The 20,977-nt window shown below is 39.0% G+C and overlaps 1 protein-coding gene across 1 annotated transcript in view; it reads right to left on the reverse strand.

The window, feature by feature from the left end:
* gad2 (glutamate decarboxylase 2) overlaps nucleotides 1–18,619 on the reverse strand; it is a 117,632-nt gene extending 99,013 nt beyond the window's left edge. Inside the window, exons 1-4 of the mRNA XM_039753912.1 lie at nucleotides 17,402–18,619; nucleotides 17,053–17,112; nucleotides 16,758–16,898; nucleotides 13,355–13,588 (exon numbers count right to left, since the gene is read on the reverse strand). Coding sequence (XP_039609846.1) covers nucleotides 13,355–13,588; nucleotides 16,758–16,898; nucleotides 17,053–17,112; nucleotides 17,402–17,474 — 508 coding nt within the window. The 5' untranslated portion in view covers nucleotides 17,475–18,619. The remainder of the gene's footprint in view (nucleotides 1–13,354; nucleotides 13,589–16,757; nucleotides 16,899–17,052; nucleotides 17,113–17,401) is intronic.
* Between the last annotated feature and the right edge of the window lie 2,358 nt (nucleotides 18,620–20,977).

Consider the following 20,977-nt stretch of genomic DNA (forward strand, 5'->3'; position numbering starts at 1 on the left):
CTCCTTGACTGCATTATTTGGCTCTGCTTATTTATACGAGTCAGGCTTTTCCCCACATGACGATTATTAAGTCCAAATACCGTTGTGACCATAAATGTATGGAATTGTTATTGTGCCATAAAGGTTATTCAGTTATGCAAGGTACGACAACATACATTTTATGTATAAAATATACTCAGTATGTGTATATATATATATATATATATATATATATATATATATATATATATATATATATATATACACACACATATATTATATATATATAATTTTTAATGTAGGTAGATCATTTTGACCTGGTCATTTTAAAAGCAGCTCACAAGCCGAAAAAGTGTGGACACCCCTGTTTTATAAGAACGGCAGTTAGCTGTAGACCCCCTGAAATCAACAACTAACAATTGTACAAAAACTGCATTGTTTTACGCTTGCATTTTGCTTGAGTTGGACTCTGATATTTATACATTTTACCACCACAAGTCTAGTTGAAATGGCTTTTTGCACTTTACGTCCTGGTTATGTTAGAATTCTTCCCCCAGCTTGAGTTTTCCTGTTTATTTAACTGTTTTATTAGTATTATTTTGTATATATTTTTTAATTAATTATATTTCTGAGGGTCTTATGTCTGTGTTTTCTTTATGTTATAGTGTGTTGTTTATTAATGACTTTGCTATTTGGTATTAAGCAGTTTTATTTGTTATCTAAGGTAGGGGAGTGATTTCTAGTATATAAGCTGATACATACTTTGTATGTCTTTATTTGTAAACTAGACAACGCAAATGTAAAGCTTGACATGTTTTACTTTATGATGCTGACAGAGGTGCTTTGAGGTTTGTCTAAACAGCTCGCACACCCAGACTTTAGGGCGGACTCAGGATGAGGAGTTTATGGTAAGAGGGATGGAGCATCAGATCAGCTTTGGTAAGAGTGACTGCGTTTGGACTTACAGAACCTCTAGGAAAGCCATAAACTGACTAAACAAAGCAACTGGAGGATGAGTTGTACGAGGTGTGACAGTTGAATTCCTGGAATGACTGTGTTGTATCACACGGTTGAGGGGGATCGATCAGAAGGGGGTAGTCAGTCCATCACAAATTCATCACGCAGGGATCAACAGCCGACCAACGGTGCTATTTAGAAGTGCCGAAAAGGTTACAGGATTCTGTTATATGGAAAACACCTGAAATGTGGTCGGAAAAATGGATCATCCATCACGAGAATACCCCAAACTATGACGTTCTCAGTGTTTGCAACTTCCTACCTAAGAAATCAATTACCAAATTAGATTATCCACTCTATTCACCCAAATAGCCCTTTGTGATTTCTGGCTCTGCCCAAAATTAAGAAGGTTTTCAGACATTTCTGACAGTCCAGCATAACATGCCAAAGGAACTCAAGGGTATTCCAGAAACAGAGTTGCAGGTAATGTTTTCAGCAATGACAGAATCATCCAATTAAATACATAATTGCAAAAAAAGTGTACTTTGAAGGTGAACGTGGCGGCTTGTGCACAGATGCACTCTCAATTTTTTTTCTATGGGTTCATTCTGGGAATTAAATTGTCACACCATGTACCTGGGCACCTTTATTGGTAGATGGCCTTAGAAGGAACAAGTAAATAAATTCCATTGGTCTAAAGTATGGCTGTTTATAATTGGTTTGGAATTAGAGGCCATTCTGTACTACAACGCTCCATTGGTTTGTGTTTTGTGGTAAGAATGGCATAAAGTTGGTCACCTTGCCTATTCCTCTCTCTCTCTCTAATCATCTGGCCTTGACGAAAAGACGTCTATCAGGGCAGCCATATTTCACACACTTCAATACTCCATTCAAAAGCCATGTGGTAGCAATGCAAGCTAGACTGAAAATAAGCTGAGAGCCGTCTGTGGACACAAGGTGCACTACTACTTATATTTGGCCAATATTCACATAGTGTTCTGCTTCCTTAATATTTCTGGGCATTTTTATCAATAATACATAATTAAATATGTAACTTAACTCCTGCCTGTTTCTTTACCTTGTCTAATTGCCCGAGGTTACAGATGAGAAAGGGTAGGGGGCATGAAGTGCTGAAGCACCTGATCACAGAGCGTTATGTGTATGGGATTGACAGCATTTTATTAAGGTCTACACAATAAAGACAATAAAGGGGAAAGTAAGGTCATTATAGGAGTTTATACAATAAAACATCTGCCCTTTCTCCTAATTGTGGAGCCTAAGGAGGCAGTGCCACCTGATTATGAGGGACTGCGCCCAGCAGTAAAAATGCAGAGCGGGCACTGATTTGATTGGAATCCTGTGTGTTTGGTTTATGATTTTTGGATATCTTTGCTTTTTGTCCCCTGCATTTTGCTCATAAGGAACTGTCTCTTGTTTTTATGTAATTTGGATGTGTTTGCTTTTGCTCATTTTTGATTCAAAACATTTATTTTTAAACTCTTGGTTTTGACCCCTTTTTCTGTCTCCTGGCTGCCTCACAAACCCTTGTCGGTTCACTGACACTACACCAAGCAGAAAATGTTGTGTGGGGACCTAATTTAGATCAGAGCCCTGAAAGGGGGGTCCTCATTTAGGTCAAAGGTCATCAAATTAACAGATCCTGCAGAATTTTTTTTCTTTTCAATTGAACATTGAAATATGTGCTTGAGTAGGAATTAAAGGGACGTACGTTACAGACTCAATCACAGTGACTGGAGCTTACGACCTAGTCGTGTAGCAGAAGTGGAAACCTCGACAACTTTTAAAGGGTGTCTAGATGAGGTATTCGGGGAGTGTAACTGTTAATTATCCTAAAAAACACAATGAACTGAATGGTCTCCTGTCATTTGCCAAACCGCCCAATTTTTTATATTCCAAGAAAATATAAATTACATATTGTTATCACTTATTATGATCAAAATGTTGTCACATGTTTTCTGTTTCCAGATATAAAGTTTATTAAATCTAATATATTTAATTTAAATAAATGTAAAGTGTTACACATGGAAAGTAAAACTATTAGAGTTGAATACACAATGGGAGCTCTGAAAGTTGAAGTTGCACGTTATGAGATGGGCCTGGGAGTCATGGTGGACTCATCACTATCAACATCCAGGTAGTAGACAGACGTGATCAAGAAGGCTAATAGCACGTGTCACGCTTAGGGGTTCTAGTTATGGTAATTCCCCTCTGTTCCACAAGTTGGTGCTATAAACTAACGCCTTTCCTCTTCCTCCTCTGTAGACCAGAAGATTGATGGCTTTAACATTTCCAGTGTCCATTCATCTCGACCCATCTCTTTGTGCTGGAGTCACGACTGGACTCTCATCTGAGAAGATGTAATTAACTCTCGTTGTAAAATACAATTTTTATTTCTTTTCTCAACCAATACAGGGGTTTGCTGTTTCTACTTTATGCTGTTCTAGTCTTATTTCTTACACCCCTACCTGAAATTGCTTAACTTTTTTAGGGTGGATGTCGACTTCTTTTGATACAAGGGGTTTTATGGCAGATGTCGATTAAAGTTGACATCCAGGGGCAAAGGGTGAAAAAAAGCTGTAAACGTCGATAAAACTGATTGTTTTGTTATGGGTAGACCCTCTTTGTTAGGAGGAGTGTTAGACTTGTTGACTTGATGTTGAATCCCTGTATGTGTGTGAGTAGTGTAGACAAAACAACCGCAACACCTGTCTATAGAAGGTCCCACAGTTGACAGTTCATGTCAGACCACAAACCAAGCATGAAGTCAAAGGAATTGTCTGTAGACCTCCGAGACAGGATTGTCACAAAGCACAAATCTGGGGAAGGTTAGGGTTAGGGTTAAAAAATTTCTGCTGCTTTGAAGGTCCCAAAGTGCACAGTGGCCTCCATCATCCAGTTCGAAACCACCAGGACTCTTCCTAGAGCTGGCCGGCCATCTAAACTCAGCGATCCGGGGAGAAGGGTCTTAGTCAGGGAGGTGACCAAGAACCCGATGGTCACTCTGTTAGAGCTCCATAGGTCCTCTGTGGAGAGTGGAGAACCTTCCAGAAGGACAACCATCTCTGCAGCAATCCACCAATTAGGCCTGTATGGTAGAGTGGCCAGACGGAAGCCACTCCTTAGTAAAAGGCACATGGCAGCCTGCCTGGAGTTTGCCAAAAGGCACCTGAAGGACTCTCAGACCATGAGAAACAAAATTCTCTGCTCTGATGAGACTAAGATTGAACTCTTTGGTGTGAATGCCAGGCGTCACGTTTGGAGGAAACCAGGCATCTCTCATCACCAGGCCAATACCATCCTGGATGAAAACCTGCTCCAGAGCGCTCTTGACCTCGGACTGGGGAGACGGTTCATCTTTCAGCAGGACAACGACCCTAAGAACACAGCCAAGATATCAAAGGAGTGGCTTCAGGACAACTCTGTGAATGTCCTCGAGTGGCCCAGCCAGAGCCCAGACTGGAATCCGATTAAACATCTCTGGAGAGATCTTAAAATGGCTGTGCACCGACGCTTCCCATTCAACCTGATGGAGCTTGAGAGGTGCTGCAAAGAGGAATGGGCGAAACTGGCCAAGGATTGGTGTGCCAAGCTTGTGGCATCATATTCAAAAAGACTTGAGGCTGTAATTGCTGCCAAAGGTGCATTGACAAAGTATTAAGCAAAGGCTGTGAATACTTATGTACATGTGATTTCTCAGTTTTTTTATTTTTAGTAAATTTGCAAAAACCTTAAGTAAACTTTTTTCACGTTGTCATTATGGGGTGTTGCGTGTAGAATTCTGAGGAAAGAAGTGAATTTAATCCATTTTGGAATAAGGCTGTAACATAACAAAATGTGGAAAAAGTGATGCGCTGTGAATACTTTCCGGATGCACTGTATGTGCACCATCTGATCGTAGTGCTGAATGTGCTCGTGTAGCTGACACGCCTGTGGTAACGTTCACCCTGGGATGACTGCACAGACATAGATCTGTGGGAGGCAAACTGGCAAGTGGACTTTATCAAACAACATGGTGTGCTAGGGGACGGTACGGATTACCAGCTCCTCAATTACTTCAGGCCTTTTTTTCTTATCAGAAGGTGAATTTGGGGTCCAGTGGCTGTGGGGCATCTGTTGGTGAAGAACGATTCACGGATCTTGACTTTGCTGACGATGCTGTGATCTTCATGAAGCCAATGGAGGCTCTGATCGGGCGCTCGAGAGACTGAGCGAGGAGTCTGAGTGAGTGAGATAAAAACCAAGTTCCAGGTTTACAATGACCTCTTTGAGCACAGCCATCAGCAGTGTGTCTGTCTGCAGAGAGAGTGTCAACCTCATTGAGAGGTTTACTTACCTCGGCAGTGACATTCATGTCTCTGGTGACTCTTCCTATGAAGTCAGTAAACGAATTGGGAGAGCATGGGGGGTCATGAGGTCGCTGGAAAGGGGTGTGTGGCCCTACTGATATCTATGCAAAAGGATGAAGGTTCAAGTCTTTAGAGTGCTGGTCCTTCCTGTCTTGCTATATGGTTGCGAGACATGGACGCTATTCAGTGACCTTAGATGAAGACTGGACTCCTTTGGTACTGTGTCTCTCCGGAAAATCCTTGGTTATTGTTGTTTTGACTTTGCTGTTGCTGTTGCTCATGGAGTCCTGAATGAGGCACATTACCTGCATTGTGAGGGAGCGTCAGTTACAGCACTACGGCCATGTGGCACGTTTCCCCGAGGGTAAACCAGCTCATATGATCCTCATTGTTGGGGACCTGAGTGGCTGAACCAGGCCAAGGGGTCACCCATGTAACACCTGGCTGCGGCAGATAGAGGGTCATTTCCAGATGGTGAGACTGGACCGCGTGTCTGCCTGGGAGGTTGCCAACCGGGATCCCGAGTTGTTTCGTTGTGTGGTGGGTGAGGCAACACACTGTACCAGTGCATGCTCTCCGACTTGACTTGACTTAAATTTCAATATGTGAATTCACATAGTGTAAAGGCTCTTAGAGCATAAAACAGAGTGACGTTTGTCATAAATAAGTATATTTTTTTTTTTGGAAAACTATTCAGCTCTGGGACACAAGGAGAAACAAAATGAGTCTCGAAAGAGTTTAAAGTGAAGACTTTACCATCTTTTGTCAGCGGACTGCTACAGTCCCGGCTGGGAAGACGTTTTTTTCTTTTTTCAATGTCGTTTGTATCTCTGTCTCTCTCTTTCTGTCTCTTATAATATTAGAGGTCTTGTATGGTTACGGGAGGTTATGCTTAATTTATGTAGCGCACTGGTGAGGCCTGAAGTACTGTGTGCAGTTCTGGTCTCCATACTACAAAAAAAAGACAAAGCAGTAGTAGAGGAAGGCCGCAGAAGTGAGCGACCTGGCTGATTCAGGACTAAGATATCTGAGTTATGAGGAAAGTTTGAAGGAGTTGAACCTTTTCAGTTTAAGCAAATGGACATTAAGAAGTGACACGACTGGAGTGTTTAACATTATGAAAGGTATTAATCCAGTGGATCCCAGCTGTTACCTTAAAATAAATTCTGCATCAAGGACACAGTTGGAAACTTGTTAAGGGCAGACCGCACAAATATTAGAAAGTTTTTCCTTTGTTTAAAGAACCACAGACACTTGGAATAAATAACCAAATAGTGCGGTGGAGAGGAGGACTGTAGGGACCTTCAAATCTCAACTTGATGTTATTTTAGAATAATTAAGTGGATAGGATTGACAAGCTTTTAAGGGCTGAGCAGCCTTTCCTCGTCATTTTTATTTTCTTATTCTATTGTCCTATGTAGTCCAAAATTGTAAGAAGAATCTCCACAGCTCTCCCTGCACTTTCTCTAACTTAACCAACACTGGATGGGTTGCCAGCCCTCTATCTCACATAGCCACACTTACACTGAGATTTAATCTTAACTAGAATCATTCATTTCATCCCGACATCTTCTCATCTCTGCGTCTCTGGTTTGGATTGAGCTGTTCTCGGGGTGTAACAGTACTCTCTAGCAGTGCTTCCCAAACTCGGTCCTGGGGAACCCCCCATAGCTGCACGTTTTTCTTCCAACCAACTTCTGTTTTTAATTGGACTCCTTAGCTCAATGGAGTGACTTGTTATTTCCCAGTTTCTGTGTTTTAGACTCATTGGAGAAATGACAAAACTAAGTCTGGTAATTTTTTATTAAAATGTACTAAGCGCTTATAAGTGGATAGTTTTTTTTTTTACCTTTTGAACAATTTTCAGCCTGATTTTTCATTCATTTATTATCTACTAATTAGTGGGGTCTGACGCTAAAGGTATTGCAGCCTTTCATCATTCGGTGCTGTTTACCTGGCGGTCAGTTCTGTTTGTTTTAATTATCATTATTAGGATACAATGAAGGGTGCAAAAAAAAACAAAAAACAATTTTCAACAACCAAAGAGAGGTAAGCGTTTAAAGCAAAAGTAGAAATATTTCTAAATCCATATATATAAGTCAAATACCACTGACTCACTCGTCACAAAATCTCCCAAACCATGAGGACTTGGGACTTGAAATTTGGAATGTAGGTTAGCCTTGGACCCTAGGTGATCGATAAGAAACGGTTTTAAAAAGGGCCGTGGTCCCAGCACGAAATTTCTTATAGTTTTTTAGACCCGTTTGTATGTCTGTCCACTTTTCACGAGAGAACTACTTAATGGATTCAGATTGTGTTTTTTTCTATAATTTGCTGGAACATTCCAGTTGATTTTGCGACTTCTCTAATCGCGCTAAGTATTATAGTTTGCGTGCGGTACCATTTTATTAGCGCAAATCCGAGAGAAACTCATTGGGGGCGGGGCCCTCCTCACTCACGCGTCTGCCTCGTGGCGTAACCTAAACTCCACTTAGTTAGTGAACGAGAGAACTACTTAACGGATTTAGATCTTTTTTTTCTATAATTTGCTTGAACATTCCGGTAGATTTTGCGATGTCTCTCATTGCCCTAAGTATCATAGTTCGCGTGCGGTACCGTTTTATTAGCGTGAATCTGAGAGAGACTCATTGGGCTGAGGGGAGGGGGGCAGGGCGTTCCTCAGTCACGTGTCTGCCTCTCAGCATAACCTTAACTCCACTTAGTTAGCGAACAAGAGAACTACTTAATGGATTTAGATCTTTTTTTTTCTATAATTTGCTGGAACATTCCGGTTGATTTTGCAACTTCTCTCATCGCGCTAAGTATCATAGTTCGCTTGCGGTACCATTTTATTAGCGCAAATCCGAGAGAAACTCATCGGGGGTGCGGCCCTCCTCACTCATGTGTTTGCCTCATGGTGTAACCTTACCTCCACTTAGCTAGCGAACGAGAGAACTACTTAACGGATTTTGATTTTTTTTTCTATAATTTGCTGGAACATTCCGGTTGATTTTGCAACTTCTCTCATCGCGCTAAGTATCATAGTTCGCTGCGGTACCATTTTATTAGCGCAAATCCGAGAGAAACTCATCGGGGGTGCGGCCCTCCTCACTCATGTGTTTGCCTCATGGTGTAACCTTACCTCCACTTAGCTAGCGAACGAGAGAACTACTTAACGGATTTTGATTTTTTTTTCTATAATTTGCTGGAACATTCCGGTTGATTTTGCAACTTCTCTCATCGCGCTAAGTATCATAGTTCGCTTGCGGTACCATTTTATTAGCGCAAATCCAAGAGAGACTCATTGGGGGCCCTCCTCACTCACGCATCTGCCTCGTGGCGTAACTTTAACTCCATTTAGTTAATGAACGAGAGAACTACTTAACGGATTTAGATCTTTTTTTTTTTCTATAATTTGCTGGAACATTCCGGTTGATTTAGCAACTTCTCTCATCGCGCTAAGTATCATAGTTCGCTTGCGGTACCATTTTATTAGTGCAAATCCAAGAGAGACTCATTGGGGGGCGGGGCCCTCCTCACTCACGCGTCTGCCTCGTGGCGTAACTTTAACTCCACTTAGCTAACAAACGAGAGAACTACTTAACGGATTTAGATTTTTTTTCTATAATTTGCTTGAACAATCCGGTTGATTTTGCGACTTCTCTCATCGCGCTAAGTATCATAGTTCGCTTGCGGTACCATTTTATTAGCACGAATCCGAGAGAAACTCATCGGGGGCGCAGCCCTCCTCACTCACGTGTTTGCCTCATGGTGCAACCTTACCTCCACTTAGCTAGCGAACGAGAGAACTACTTAGCGGATTTAGATTTTTTTTCTATAATTTGCTGGAACATTCCGGTTGATTTTGCGACTTCTCTCATCGCGCTAAGTATCATAGTTCGCTTGTGGTACCGATGCATTAGCGCAAATCCGAGAGAGACTCATCGGGCTGCGGGGAGGGGGGCAGGGCCTTCCTCAGTCACGTGTCTGCCTCGCAAGGTAACCTTAACTCCACTTAGTTAATGAACGAGAGAACTACTTAACGGATTCAGATCTTTTTTTTTCTATAATTTGCTTGGACATTCTGGTTTATTTTGCAACTTCTCTCATTACGCTAAGAATTATACTTCACTTGATGGAACGATATATACACATTAATCAGAGACAGAGGCTGCGGGCAAAGGGGAGGTGGAAACATGATGTCAGAGGTAGGGAGTTGGGCGGGACCCTCCTCACTGTCCTGTTTCACTAATATGCGGGCGAAGCCGCAGGGGATGGCAAGTAGTATATAAATGTAAAAATCATACTGCTGTGCTTTTCTAAAGGTAAGAATTAAAGAATGGAAAAAAGACCCTCTAAATAAATGGGAATTTGGCTGGAATAAAAACCTACAGCCACAGTGGGCCCTCAGGACCGAGTTTGGGAAGCACTGCTCTGTAGTATGGCATGGTAGCATTGTATTCAAAACTCAACTGAGACACCGATCTTAAAACTCCACCTGGACCTCTGGTGGGCCCTCATATTCAACAAGGGACAGTGACGGGTTTGCTGAGCAAATCACTCCGGCCTGCTCTTCTGCCAGTGTCACAAATGCATGTAAACCATTGTTGTGATTCCTAACATTGATAAAGTCATCAGCCGAATACTGTATGTAGTGGTGGTAATAATAAGTCTAACAAAGTAACCTTGTGAAAAGCCCACCTAGCAAATAGCAGAATGATGCCCTCTGTCACTAAATTACGAGGAACATTCAAAAAAGTTTCCACACTTTTATGTTTTCTTTTGAAATGGTGAAGGCGGGAGGAGTAATAATTGGGCATTAAAAAGTTGGCACATCGCTGGGAAAATTGCATCACAATGGAAGGTGACTGTGTAGAAAACTGATGTCATATATTTTTGAAACTCTTAATAAATGGAGTTTAAACAAAGTGCGGAAACTTTTTGAACACCCCTCGTATGATCAGCCTTTTAGAACTTTATTTGCACCATCCTTCATTCAAACCAAGTCGGTCAAAAATGTCTGCCATGTCACTGCAATTTGAACAGCTAAGCTGCAAAGCTTCCTGGACCCGACACGCCTAAAAATAAAAGGCGCCAGAGTGGTCCTTCAGGGTGAAGACCCAAGGGAACCAATTTTTGTTTCCTAAAAGAATCATCGAGTTGAAGGTTTCAGAAAGAACCTTTTTGATTTTTTTATTTAGATCTCTACATAAAGAGCCATGAGGAGATGACAACGAATTTGTGAAACAGCAGCGAGCTCCTCATTTTAAAAGGATTCTTGCTGCACACAATTCCACAGGTTAAGCTCGGGTTTCTTGATCTTAAAGTATACTAAGGGTTAACAATTTCTGTTTTGTCCACATATTTTCAAAGCCCAAAGAACCAATTTTAGATGCAAAAAAATCCCTTCCCAGAAAGAAATAGTTCTCTGTCGAGCAATGGCTCTGCGAGGAACCACACAACCCAGTAAGTGAAATTAAAGAGCGGCCATTTTGAAGAGTGTGTGTAGAGCACAGAGCCACACATCATCTGACTGATTCCTGTTTTCCATTTCTCCATCCATTTTCAGAACCCAGTTGTTCCATTTTATTAATGTCAGCTGATGCTGGCAATCCAGCATGCAAATTAAAAGTAAATGTTGAATTGAATAGCCTTCCATTACAAGACACACTTACACGGTGACTGGAAGATGAAACACAGCAAGAACACACATGTACATTATCAAGACAGGAGTCTGAATCCGGGACTGGAGGACTAATCACTACGGCACAATGGCCGCTCTTGCCATCTTCTGAAGCTTTTTTTGTTACATTTTTTTTTTTGTTAACCAAATGTAGATAATAAATGTCATGATGATGGTCTTCAGTAAAACAACTAACCCTACCAACACTTATCTAGCAGCATATTTTTACAATCCATTCAGAATAAACTGCTTATAAATGTATTTTTATAGATCTTTATAAAGTATGAGTCATAAATCCAAATGAACACAAAGCAAGTGAAGCTTGAATAAAACAAAAGTGACTGATTTTAACAAGTATTGTGCTGTAAAAATCAAAGGGGCAGATCTCATTTATTTATTTATTAAATGGGCTCAAAAATAATAGCTAGTTGTGATCAGCCTAACTGATCTGAGATAAAAAAAAATTACCCATCTGATTAAAGATAACTTTTAGCAGATGTTAACTGAGTTTTTGTTTTAGGTAAACTTTGGTTTACTTGAAATTGGTTGACTTCTATAAAATGTTTAAGAAATAAAATTAAACAAGCCAATTGACAATTTAATAAAAATATAACAAAAAAATAATATAAAGACAAATAACTATTTGATAGAACAAGGAGAAAAAACTAAAATACATAGATAGTGTCACATACGTGTGCATGGGAGGCAGCTGAAGGGCTTAGAAAATACTGATTATACATCTGCCCAGGGGGGAGCGGGGTACGCTGACGCTCTTTCTGAGTTCTCTGCAGGTCTTACCCGGGAAATCCCACCAGGAGCCGCCATTTCCAGGAAGGACACATCACTTCCGGCTCCGGCCCCAAGGATGAGGTCACTTCCAGTTTCGGCCCAGAGGACGACATCACTTCCGCCCTCTGTGCTATAAAGCACACTGCCTTTGCTCTGGCAGGCAGTTCTGTTTTGGACTCTGTTGTAAAAACTGTTTACAATGCCTCAAAGACTTTTGCAGCCAGGAAACCGAATTAAATGGGTGGCTGCCCCAAACCTTTCCACGCCTCTGGTCTCCACTTATTACAATAGATAGATAGATATGAAAGACGCTATGTAATAGTTAGATAGATAGATAGATAGATAGATAGATAGATAGATAGATAGATAGATAGATAGATAGATGTGAAAGGCACTATAGATATATAGATATGAAAGACACTATATAATAGATAGATAGATAGATAGATAGATAGATAGATAGATAGATAGATAGATAGATAGATAGATAGATAGATAGATAGATAGATAAATGTGAAAGGCAGATAGATAGATAGATAGATAGATAGATAGATAGATAGATAGATAGATAGATAGATAGATAGATAGATAGATAGATAGATAGATAGATAGATAGATAGATAGATATGAAAGACGCTAAGTAATAGATAGATAGATAGATAGATAGATAGATAGATAGATAGATAGATAGATAGATAGATAGATAGATAGATAGAGTAAAAAGACTTAATGAAGGAAGAGACTGCGGTGCCAGTGACGGTGTGCAGTCCACCCATGACGTCACTCCACGTGACAGGCTGTATGCAAGACATCGAGTGACGCCAGAAAGTTGGATGGCCCTTTGGTGTTATGGGGAGATGGCTGAGTCAGTCTAAGTCAGGATCCCACCTCCGACCTTGCCGTCATTAAAGGTCACACTTGGAGAACATGACCGTCAACGACTTCGCTCAGGGGATGATTGGTCGCTCAAACTACTCTGCCACATTATGGCGCTGACTCAGTGGGGAGATAAATAAAATGTAATTTACTAAAGTTGGACTTTGAAGCCTATACCTTCTGGTGGCATCAGAGGCAGCAGAAGCTAAATGTGAACTGCATTCCGGTCTACTCAAACTTCAAAAAGCTGGCTGAGTGAATGAAGCCTTAAATGCACAAATCTATTATAATATTGATTTACTGATACTGACACGTGCACACCAAAACATCCATTTATAATCAACAAAAATGTTTTATAGACATTTATAAATGTATACTATAAATTCGTATAATTGTACTTAATTTCATTAAGTGGATCCAGACTCGTGAATATGAACTGATACGTTCGCTCAGAAACCCTGGGTTGTATTTGTGTTTTAAGATGTTTTACATGTTATTCTGTTTCAATTACTTGTTACTTCGAGACTTGTGTTTGCATTCTTTTGGATTTATTTATTTTATGAGTACGCATCAGTTTTATGAGCATATTCAGTTTAAGGAAATAAAGAAGGCTCTATCTTTCTTTCTTTTCTTTCTTTACTCCAACTTTTAAAGCTTTTTTTACACTCGTCTATTTCTCCAAAACGTAACTCGTTTGAATTACCTGTTTTTATGGCATATTTCAGTGATGTCCTGCAGTTTAATAAAATATCTTCAAGTGTTTCCGGATTATCAGAAAGCTCCCAGTTGTTCTCCTGTAGTAGCTCATTTGGATAGCGAAAATCGATGACCTTCGTCGATCTATCAAATGTTTTCACAATGTAAGGAAGCAAAATGTCCACAACCTCTTGAAGGAAGGAGAGGGTCGCTACTTCACCTTCACTTGCAGGTAACAGATCTGTGAGGGAAGAAAATCAGACATGCGAGGGTGAAAGACGCGCACGCCAAAGTGTGACTGACATGTGTGCAGCATACTAACGACATCAATCTGGAACATTCTGGGGCAAATTAATAGGAAGCGTGCGATCATTGTAATAGCACTCACAATCAATAAATCTATCTGTTTGTCTGTCTAGAGGTTTATTGTTTCGTCTTTTCATTTTTTTGAGATGATCAATTTTAGATATTTTTGATGTTTTAAAGGTATCCAATTACATATTGTTAATCATAATAATTGTTAGTAACCTGAATTATCTGTAATCTAAACTGTTTGTAATATAGTGCCTTTCGCGTCTATATTAGCATTAAGTAGTGTTTTTCATATCTATCTATCTATCTATCTATCTATCTATCTATCTATCTATCTATCTATCTATCTATCTATCTATCTATCTATCTATAAAACACTAAGTAAATTTTTAATTTCTACCAAGACTTAATACATTTAAACGTATCTGTAGAAAATAAATGTGAAGTAGTAAAATGTTAGTAGAAAAGCATGTGGGTGGAAAAGATTTTATTAACTTGGAAAACAGAAGTATGTTACCATTAATGTACTTGTAATGTATTTGTAAATAAAAATCGCTTTAAAATCGAAAAACAAAAATCATCTGTAATAGTGTCTTTCACAACAGTATCAGTATTATGAAGCTCCTTTTATTTCTATCTATCTATCTATCTATCTATCTATCTATCTATCTATCTATCTATCTATCTATCTATCTATCGCCTTCTTCTGTTTTTCTATGTTTATTTTATAAAGTGCCTCTATTTTCTGTCTATCTTTCTATGTGTGTGTGTGTGAGTGAACTCCACTAATTGTTCGTGCAGCGCAGCTCATCTCAGCACGTCAGGCGGGGGGGCTGTGGTTATGATTGACGAAAATGAGCCCCATTAGCAACCCCCGCCCCCCACTAAACTACCCTCATGTGCGTCCCACCGCCACTTAATCACTTCATGTACATCAGTGTACCGAAGGCGAGCGCTTTGATCCGCAGCAGGATGTGTAAATTATTTTCGTTTTAAAACTTATTTTAAAGGTTAAATAAATAATGAATTCTATATAATTAAAAAAAATACAAATAAAACGATCTAATTCTTTTAGTAAAAATCACATTTAAAGCAAAGCGTTTGAAAGATGAACGAATAAGTCTGTCAGAAAATGATAACGCGTCAAATCAAGTCATCTATAAAATCGAACCCCAAGTTTAGCCGCACCCTGGCGAAATCCTGTGCAAACAAACGATTTCAAACACCCAATAGCTATTTGCTCGCTCATTTTACAATGTCCATAATATTAGCTTTAAATGTTTACATTTTGTCAAGACTTACTACAATAAAATATTTTTTAATATATAAAATCTATCTATCTGCACCGTTAAAAATAAAGGCACCAAAGCGCTTCAGAGCGATGCCATATAGAGGATTTTTTATTTTTTTGTTCCCAAAAGAGCCATCAACATGAAGATTCCAGAAAGAACAGTTATTTATTTATATCCGTAACAGGTTCTATAAATAGCCATGAATAGGTGCTAACAGACTTGTAAAATATCAGAGGGCTTCTGATTTTTAAAAGACCCTTGCTGCACACAAAAGCACAGAACAGGCTCAGTTACGCTTTTCTTAGTCTGCTAGAGTCATTCGACTATACAATAAAGATGTCCACATATTAGGAACCTTTTCTATGCCAAAAAGAACTAACTTCATATGGGAAAGCGTCTTTCCTGACTTAATTGTCAAGCCGTACGGTTCTACAAGAACCCACAAAACCCAGTAAAGTGCCATTAAAGAACCAGAATTGTTAAGAATCTATCTCTCGCTCTAAAAAAGCCCGTAGGTTATACATGTTTTATTTATGTTGTAAACTGGTGCCTGTTAATATAACAGAAGATGTATAATTGTAAACAAACATACATTTTATATATATATATATATATATATATATATATATATATATATATATATATATATATATATATATATATATATATACATACACACATACATACATATATACACATATATAGTGCCTTTCATACTATCTATATATTTTATTTCTACTTATGTTATTTATGTTATTTGTATGTTTTCTTTTATTCTGTTATTGTAAAGCACTTTGGCCACAGCATTCCTATGTTGTTTAAATGTGCTATAAATAAATTGACATTGACATCTATCTATCTATCTATCTATCTATCTATCTATCTATCTATCTATCTATCTATCTATCTATCTATCTATCTATCCAAACCCAGGACTCTAGACCCATGAAGTGTTAGTTGCTCTGCCAAGATGTCATCATCTGTAATTACAGCCTCAGTAAACGGCCCTAAATTGAAGGCGAGATCAAACCATGGCTAATAATGGGACTCTGATTTGATTTTGATAGTCGTATCACTTTGATGCTTCCATTTGTATTTTAACCTCAATTTTTTAATTTTATTTTTTTCATGTATAATGCCTTTCCTATCTATCTATCTATCTATCTATCTATCTATCTATCTATCTATCTATCTATCTATCTATCTATCTATCTATCTATCTGTCTGTCTGGTTGGCTGGCATGCAGTGTCTTTCATATATATCTGTCTGTGACTGTCTGTCTGCCTAAAGGTGTAGTGTTTGTATTTTTTTAGATACTCTTGTTGACATACGTTCTAAAAGATTTACAACAAAATATTTAAAGCATGACATCACTAGCACGCTACTACTACTACTCCTCTTATTACTATAATAATACTACTACTACTAATAATAATAACAACAACAATAATAATAATACAAAATTTATATACTTAACAGAAATGATGATGACGGTAAAGATGATGATTATTATTATTACATAGGTACTAGCTATTAGCTACAATAAATATAAATCAATAAAAATCTATAGTTTACAGATTTCTGCCTTGTCACGCTTTTGCCGTTCTCTGTTGCGCCCTGTTTTTTAATATAACTTATCTGTGGCTCTATTCCTTCAATGTGATTTTAAGAAAGCCTAATTTGACACAAAAAGAATCTTGCCGATATAAATGACAATATCCAAAAACAAATAGTTCAAAACTAATTTTGTAAGAAAACATTGGGCCAAGTGCGTCGCGGTTTTGCGAGGTCCCGCCGTTCGTTACCTGTTGAGTAGAGCACCGAGAAGTCGATGTTGGACTTGTAGCAGCCGCACGGCTTGTTGCACCCACAGCTCTCTACGCCTGCCTCTTGTTGTTTTCTTGCCGGACTGCCCGTTTTTTCGCCTTCGCCGACAGAAAGGAGAGCTACAGATAACAGGGGAAGTCATTCAATACTCGAAAAAAACAAAAACAAATGCATAACATTAATCCAACTAAGAGACTGTTGCCATTTGTTTTGAGGTGTTGTCAATTTCTTTATTCCAAATAGCATTCGGCTATAATTTGAAAGACAACCTACCACAAAGTTTGGATCCCAGTCCTCCTGTGAATTTCTGAGCAGCCTGACACCATGCTCTTGCTGAAAAATAAAACATTAATTAACGCATCATTTTTTTTAAATGTCTAATTTCTCAAATACCAGACAATATCCATTAAAGTGTATACACAGACGTACACCCCACACAGACACACGTGTTTGCGTACATGTATGTAAAAGAATAAACGTCTATGGACGCACACTTCTTTTCCAAAAGATTTTTGGATATACATTTTTGTCACGCCAATTAATATGACATTCTTTTTCCATGCTGTATATTCTGCATTTAGTAAACTTTATAATTTTTTTTCTGAATTCCGGCGACACTTACGTGCACTGGGGCTTTGGTTAATATTATCCCCCCCATCTTCGGCTCCAAACGGCCAAAAGCCCTGCGATGCCATTGGGACAGCTTATAAGGACAAATACGCAGCTCCCATCGGAATGGCAGACACAGAAATCGCTGTCACAATTGGAGGCGACGTTTCCCAGACGCGTCTTGGTGCTCCTGCCCCGACTTGAGTGCGAGACGAGCTGGAGCTGTCCAGCCGGCGCAGCTGCTGATCTCGTGGCTGACTTCCTTCCTCCTGATTGAAGAAAGCTGTCCTGGCCAGCGGTGCCGAAACGAAACAGTTGGCATTCAGGATCTGATGGATCTCTCTTCCTCAAGCACCACTAAAAGGCTTCCAGCCCTTTTTTTTTGTTTTGTTCTCCCGTGTCCAGATTGCCACAGGTATGGACGAGGCGAATACGCATCAGCCGTGGAGCATTTCAGCTGCTGTGTGTGTGTGTGTGTGCGAGAGAGAACGAGCTCGACGGAGACGAGAGGGACTTCGTGCGTCGCTCTGTTTTGGACACCCAGTCGTTAGATTATTCAGAGCACATCGCAAGAGCACCTTGCAAAGGTATCAGGAGGTGTGTGGTAATGTCCACTTTCACAGCGACAGCGGCTTATTTAACAGTTGTCCCATCTAAATTAAAAGTGGAAGGGCTTGTCCAAATATAACAGAAGATAAATCCGCTGTTGCTTTTTACGAAAATTCGAATTCTAAAAAGAGGTGTCCTTTTTGTGCGGAGCGCATGGTTTACTCTGCACATAGAGATGGATGATTTTAATTTTATAGGGCATTTGCTCCAATCCACCGTGAAATTGCCAAAGGAATTAACAATGATGTGATGAAAAAGAGGGGGTTAAACCAGCATAAAATATTATAATTCGGTTCCACTTGAACGTCTGAAGACAACTTCTCTCGTGAGTCATCGGATACGAAGTCGTGACTACTAACTCATACTCGTCACATTTAACTGGTACATCATATACAGTAGTCGATCTTCCTTTTATCTACTCGTGCGCAGGTTTTAACGAAAAAGAAAACCCGTGTCAAAGCGACAGTCTCGTAGGCTTTTTAAACAAACAGTTTTCGTTTACATCTGTTATGTCCCCCCATTACCGAACGCCTGCCTCTTTCAAGATAAAACAGAGGAATACAAATAGGCTCGGGAACACAGTGACATCATTAGGGACAGCGCGAAGCTCCTTTGTGCGAAATCAAACTGAGCGCCCGATCAAGCGTAGCGTTCGAGTCTGCAGTCCATTTATTGTGGAGGCTCGTGACTGGCCCCTCTGGGTACCGCGGCGACCCCCGGCCCTGGCGTCACGCACGGTATGCTAGAAACAGCGGCAAGCCGGTGGAAGTGGCTGTTGGTTTGAATTAGCGTTCATTTGGCCTTATTTCCTTTTCTTTGTTGATGAAACGACGTTTAAAATATTTAGCGTTTGCAATGCGAACTAGTTGTCTTTTTAAATATCGGAACCAGAATAATATTTGTTTTGCCTTGATTTTAAAACATATTTCAAAAATAATTCTGTAAACAAAAGTATTTCATATTTTAACTAAAAATAGAAAATAACAAAATACATTAGATTTCGAAGCTTAGTTGTGTTACTTATTATAAATAATATGAAGTGAATCTATCTATTATATAGTGCCTTTCATATCTATCTATCTATCTATCTATCTATCTATCTATCTATCTATCTATCTATCTATCTATCTATCTATCTATCTATCTAAAGATTTAATGTTGTCTTTCAATTTTCTGTTGTAAATTTAATTCAAAAGTATAAATTATAACAGTCGATTATGTCACATCATTAAAAGGAATCCATCATTTAATTATGTCTGCCTGCATGTAACTTTTGTATCAACGAAAAAAGTGTTGGTAGCATACATCCAATATTTATATACAGTGACACATAAAAAATAGAAATTAGATAAGTGAATATGCAAAACACAAAGAACGGCATACTGCCGCGTTTATACCTTATCTGTTAAAATAAAGATCGACTCAAAAAAATGGCTGAAAATGACGTAGAATAGAATGAAGCCGAACAAACGTTGCACAATAATGATTTGTTAGGAGTGCTTTTGGTACAAATCTCGTTTTCTGATAAAAAAAAAAATCTATCTATCTATCTATCTATCTATCTATCTATCTATCTATCTATCTATCTATCTATCTATCTATCTATCTATCTATCTATCTATCTATCATAAACCAATCAAATAAGAACTCTTAAGGAAATTTGGGGGTATTAATGACGTTTTATGTTCTATAGAAAATTACTGTGTAATGGTAAAATTAGAATAAAAGCCTGTAAGTTGTATATTTTGTGTTTATACTGTAGTCTGCTATCTATAAATCTGACTGTACTTGCAATAAGATTGTAAATCAAGATAGTTATAGCACCTTTCACATCAGTCAAGCAGTGTTATGTAGTGTCCTATCTATCTATCTATCTATCTATCTATCTATCTATCTATCTATCTATCTATCTATCTATCTATCTATCTATCTATCTATCTATCACCCCCAAACCTCAGACACAACCTCACGGACATGTAATCGTCTGCTGACCTGCCACACAGTTCAACCTTCTAAATATGCAGTAAATGTATGATATACGTTGAAGCCTGGTAAAAATAAAATGTTTATTCAGACAATATATCTTGCAGAAAGGCGTCAAAAGTGCCATAAAGTAGCCACAATTCTTCTTCCCACTTTCTCTGTCTCTTGCCCTCTTCCACCAGACTCCAACTCGCCTAATTAAGGTCAAGTGGCTCCTCATATCTTGAATCTAAGAGTACTGCTGGTGCCAGGGCATAACCTGATGGACGTTGGTCGTTTGGAAGTCCCAAAAGTAGGGTGCATAGCTCCCTGCAGCACCCTCTGGCAGCACTCCCAGACTCCAGCAGGGCTGCTGTATTGCACTACATTTCCCAGCATTCCTTGTGGTTACCGAAGCTCAAGGATACTGCCATCTACCGGGTCAGGGGAGTTTTCAGCTTTGAAATGGAGCTTCTTCGGCTCTCTCTATTATATTGGCCTCCCAGCCAGTTAAAGGAATGGACCAATTCCCACTGGGACGCCAGCCTGTATATGTGCTGCCCTTTACACTATTTATCTTTTATATAGTGCCTTTCATATCTATCTATCTATCTATCTATCTATCTATCTATCTATCTATCTATCTATCTATCTATCTATCTATCTATCTATCTATCTATCTATCTATAGGGTGGTCCAGATCTAATTATGCAATTTTCATTACGCTATAACTTATTAAGTTTATTACATAGAAATTCATCCCAAAAATTCCGGACCATCGAGAAGTGTGCGAACTGACGACATGAAGAATCGTCTTTGTGCCGAAGTGGAATCATCCCCACATAAATCAAAGTTATGCAGGCGATCTGGATCTGCATAATTAGATCTGGACCATTATCTATCTATCTATCTATCTATCTATCTATCTATCTATCTATCTATCTATCTATCTATCTATCTATCTATCTATCGAGTGCCTTCAAAATATACCACACATTTACTAAATATTATTAAAGTG

The sequence above is a fragment of the Polypterus senegalus genome, chromosome 5 (assembly GCF_016835505.1).
Source record: "Polypterus senegalus isolate Bchr_013 chromosome 5, ASM1683550v1, whole genome shotgun sequence".
Classification (NCBI taxonomy): domain Eukaryota; kingdom Metazoa; phylum Chordata; class Cladistia; order Polypteriformes; family Polypteridae; genus Polypterus; species Polypterus senegalus.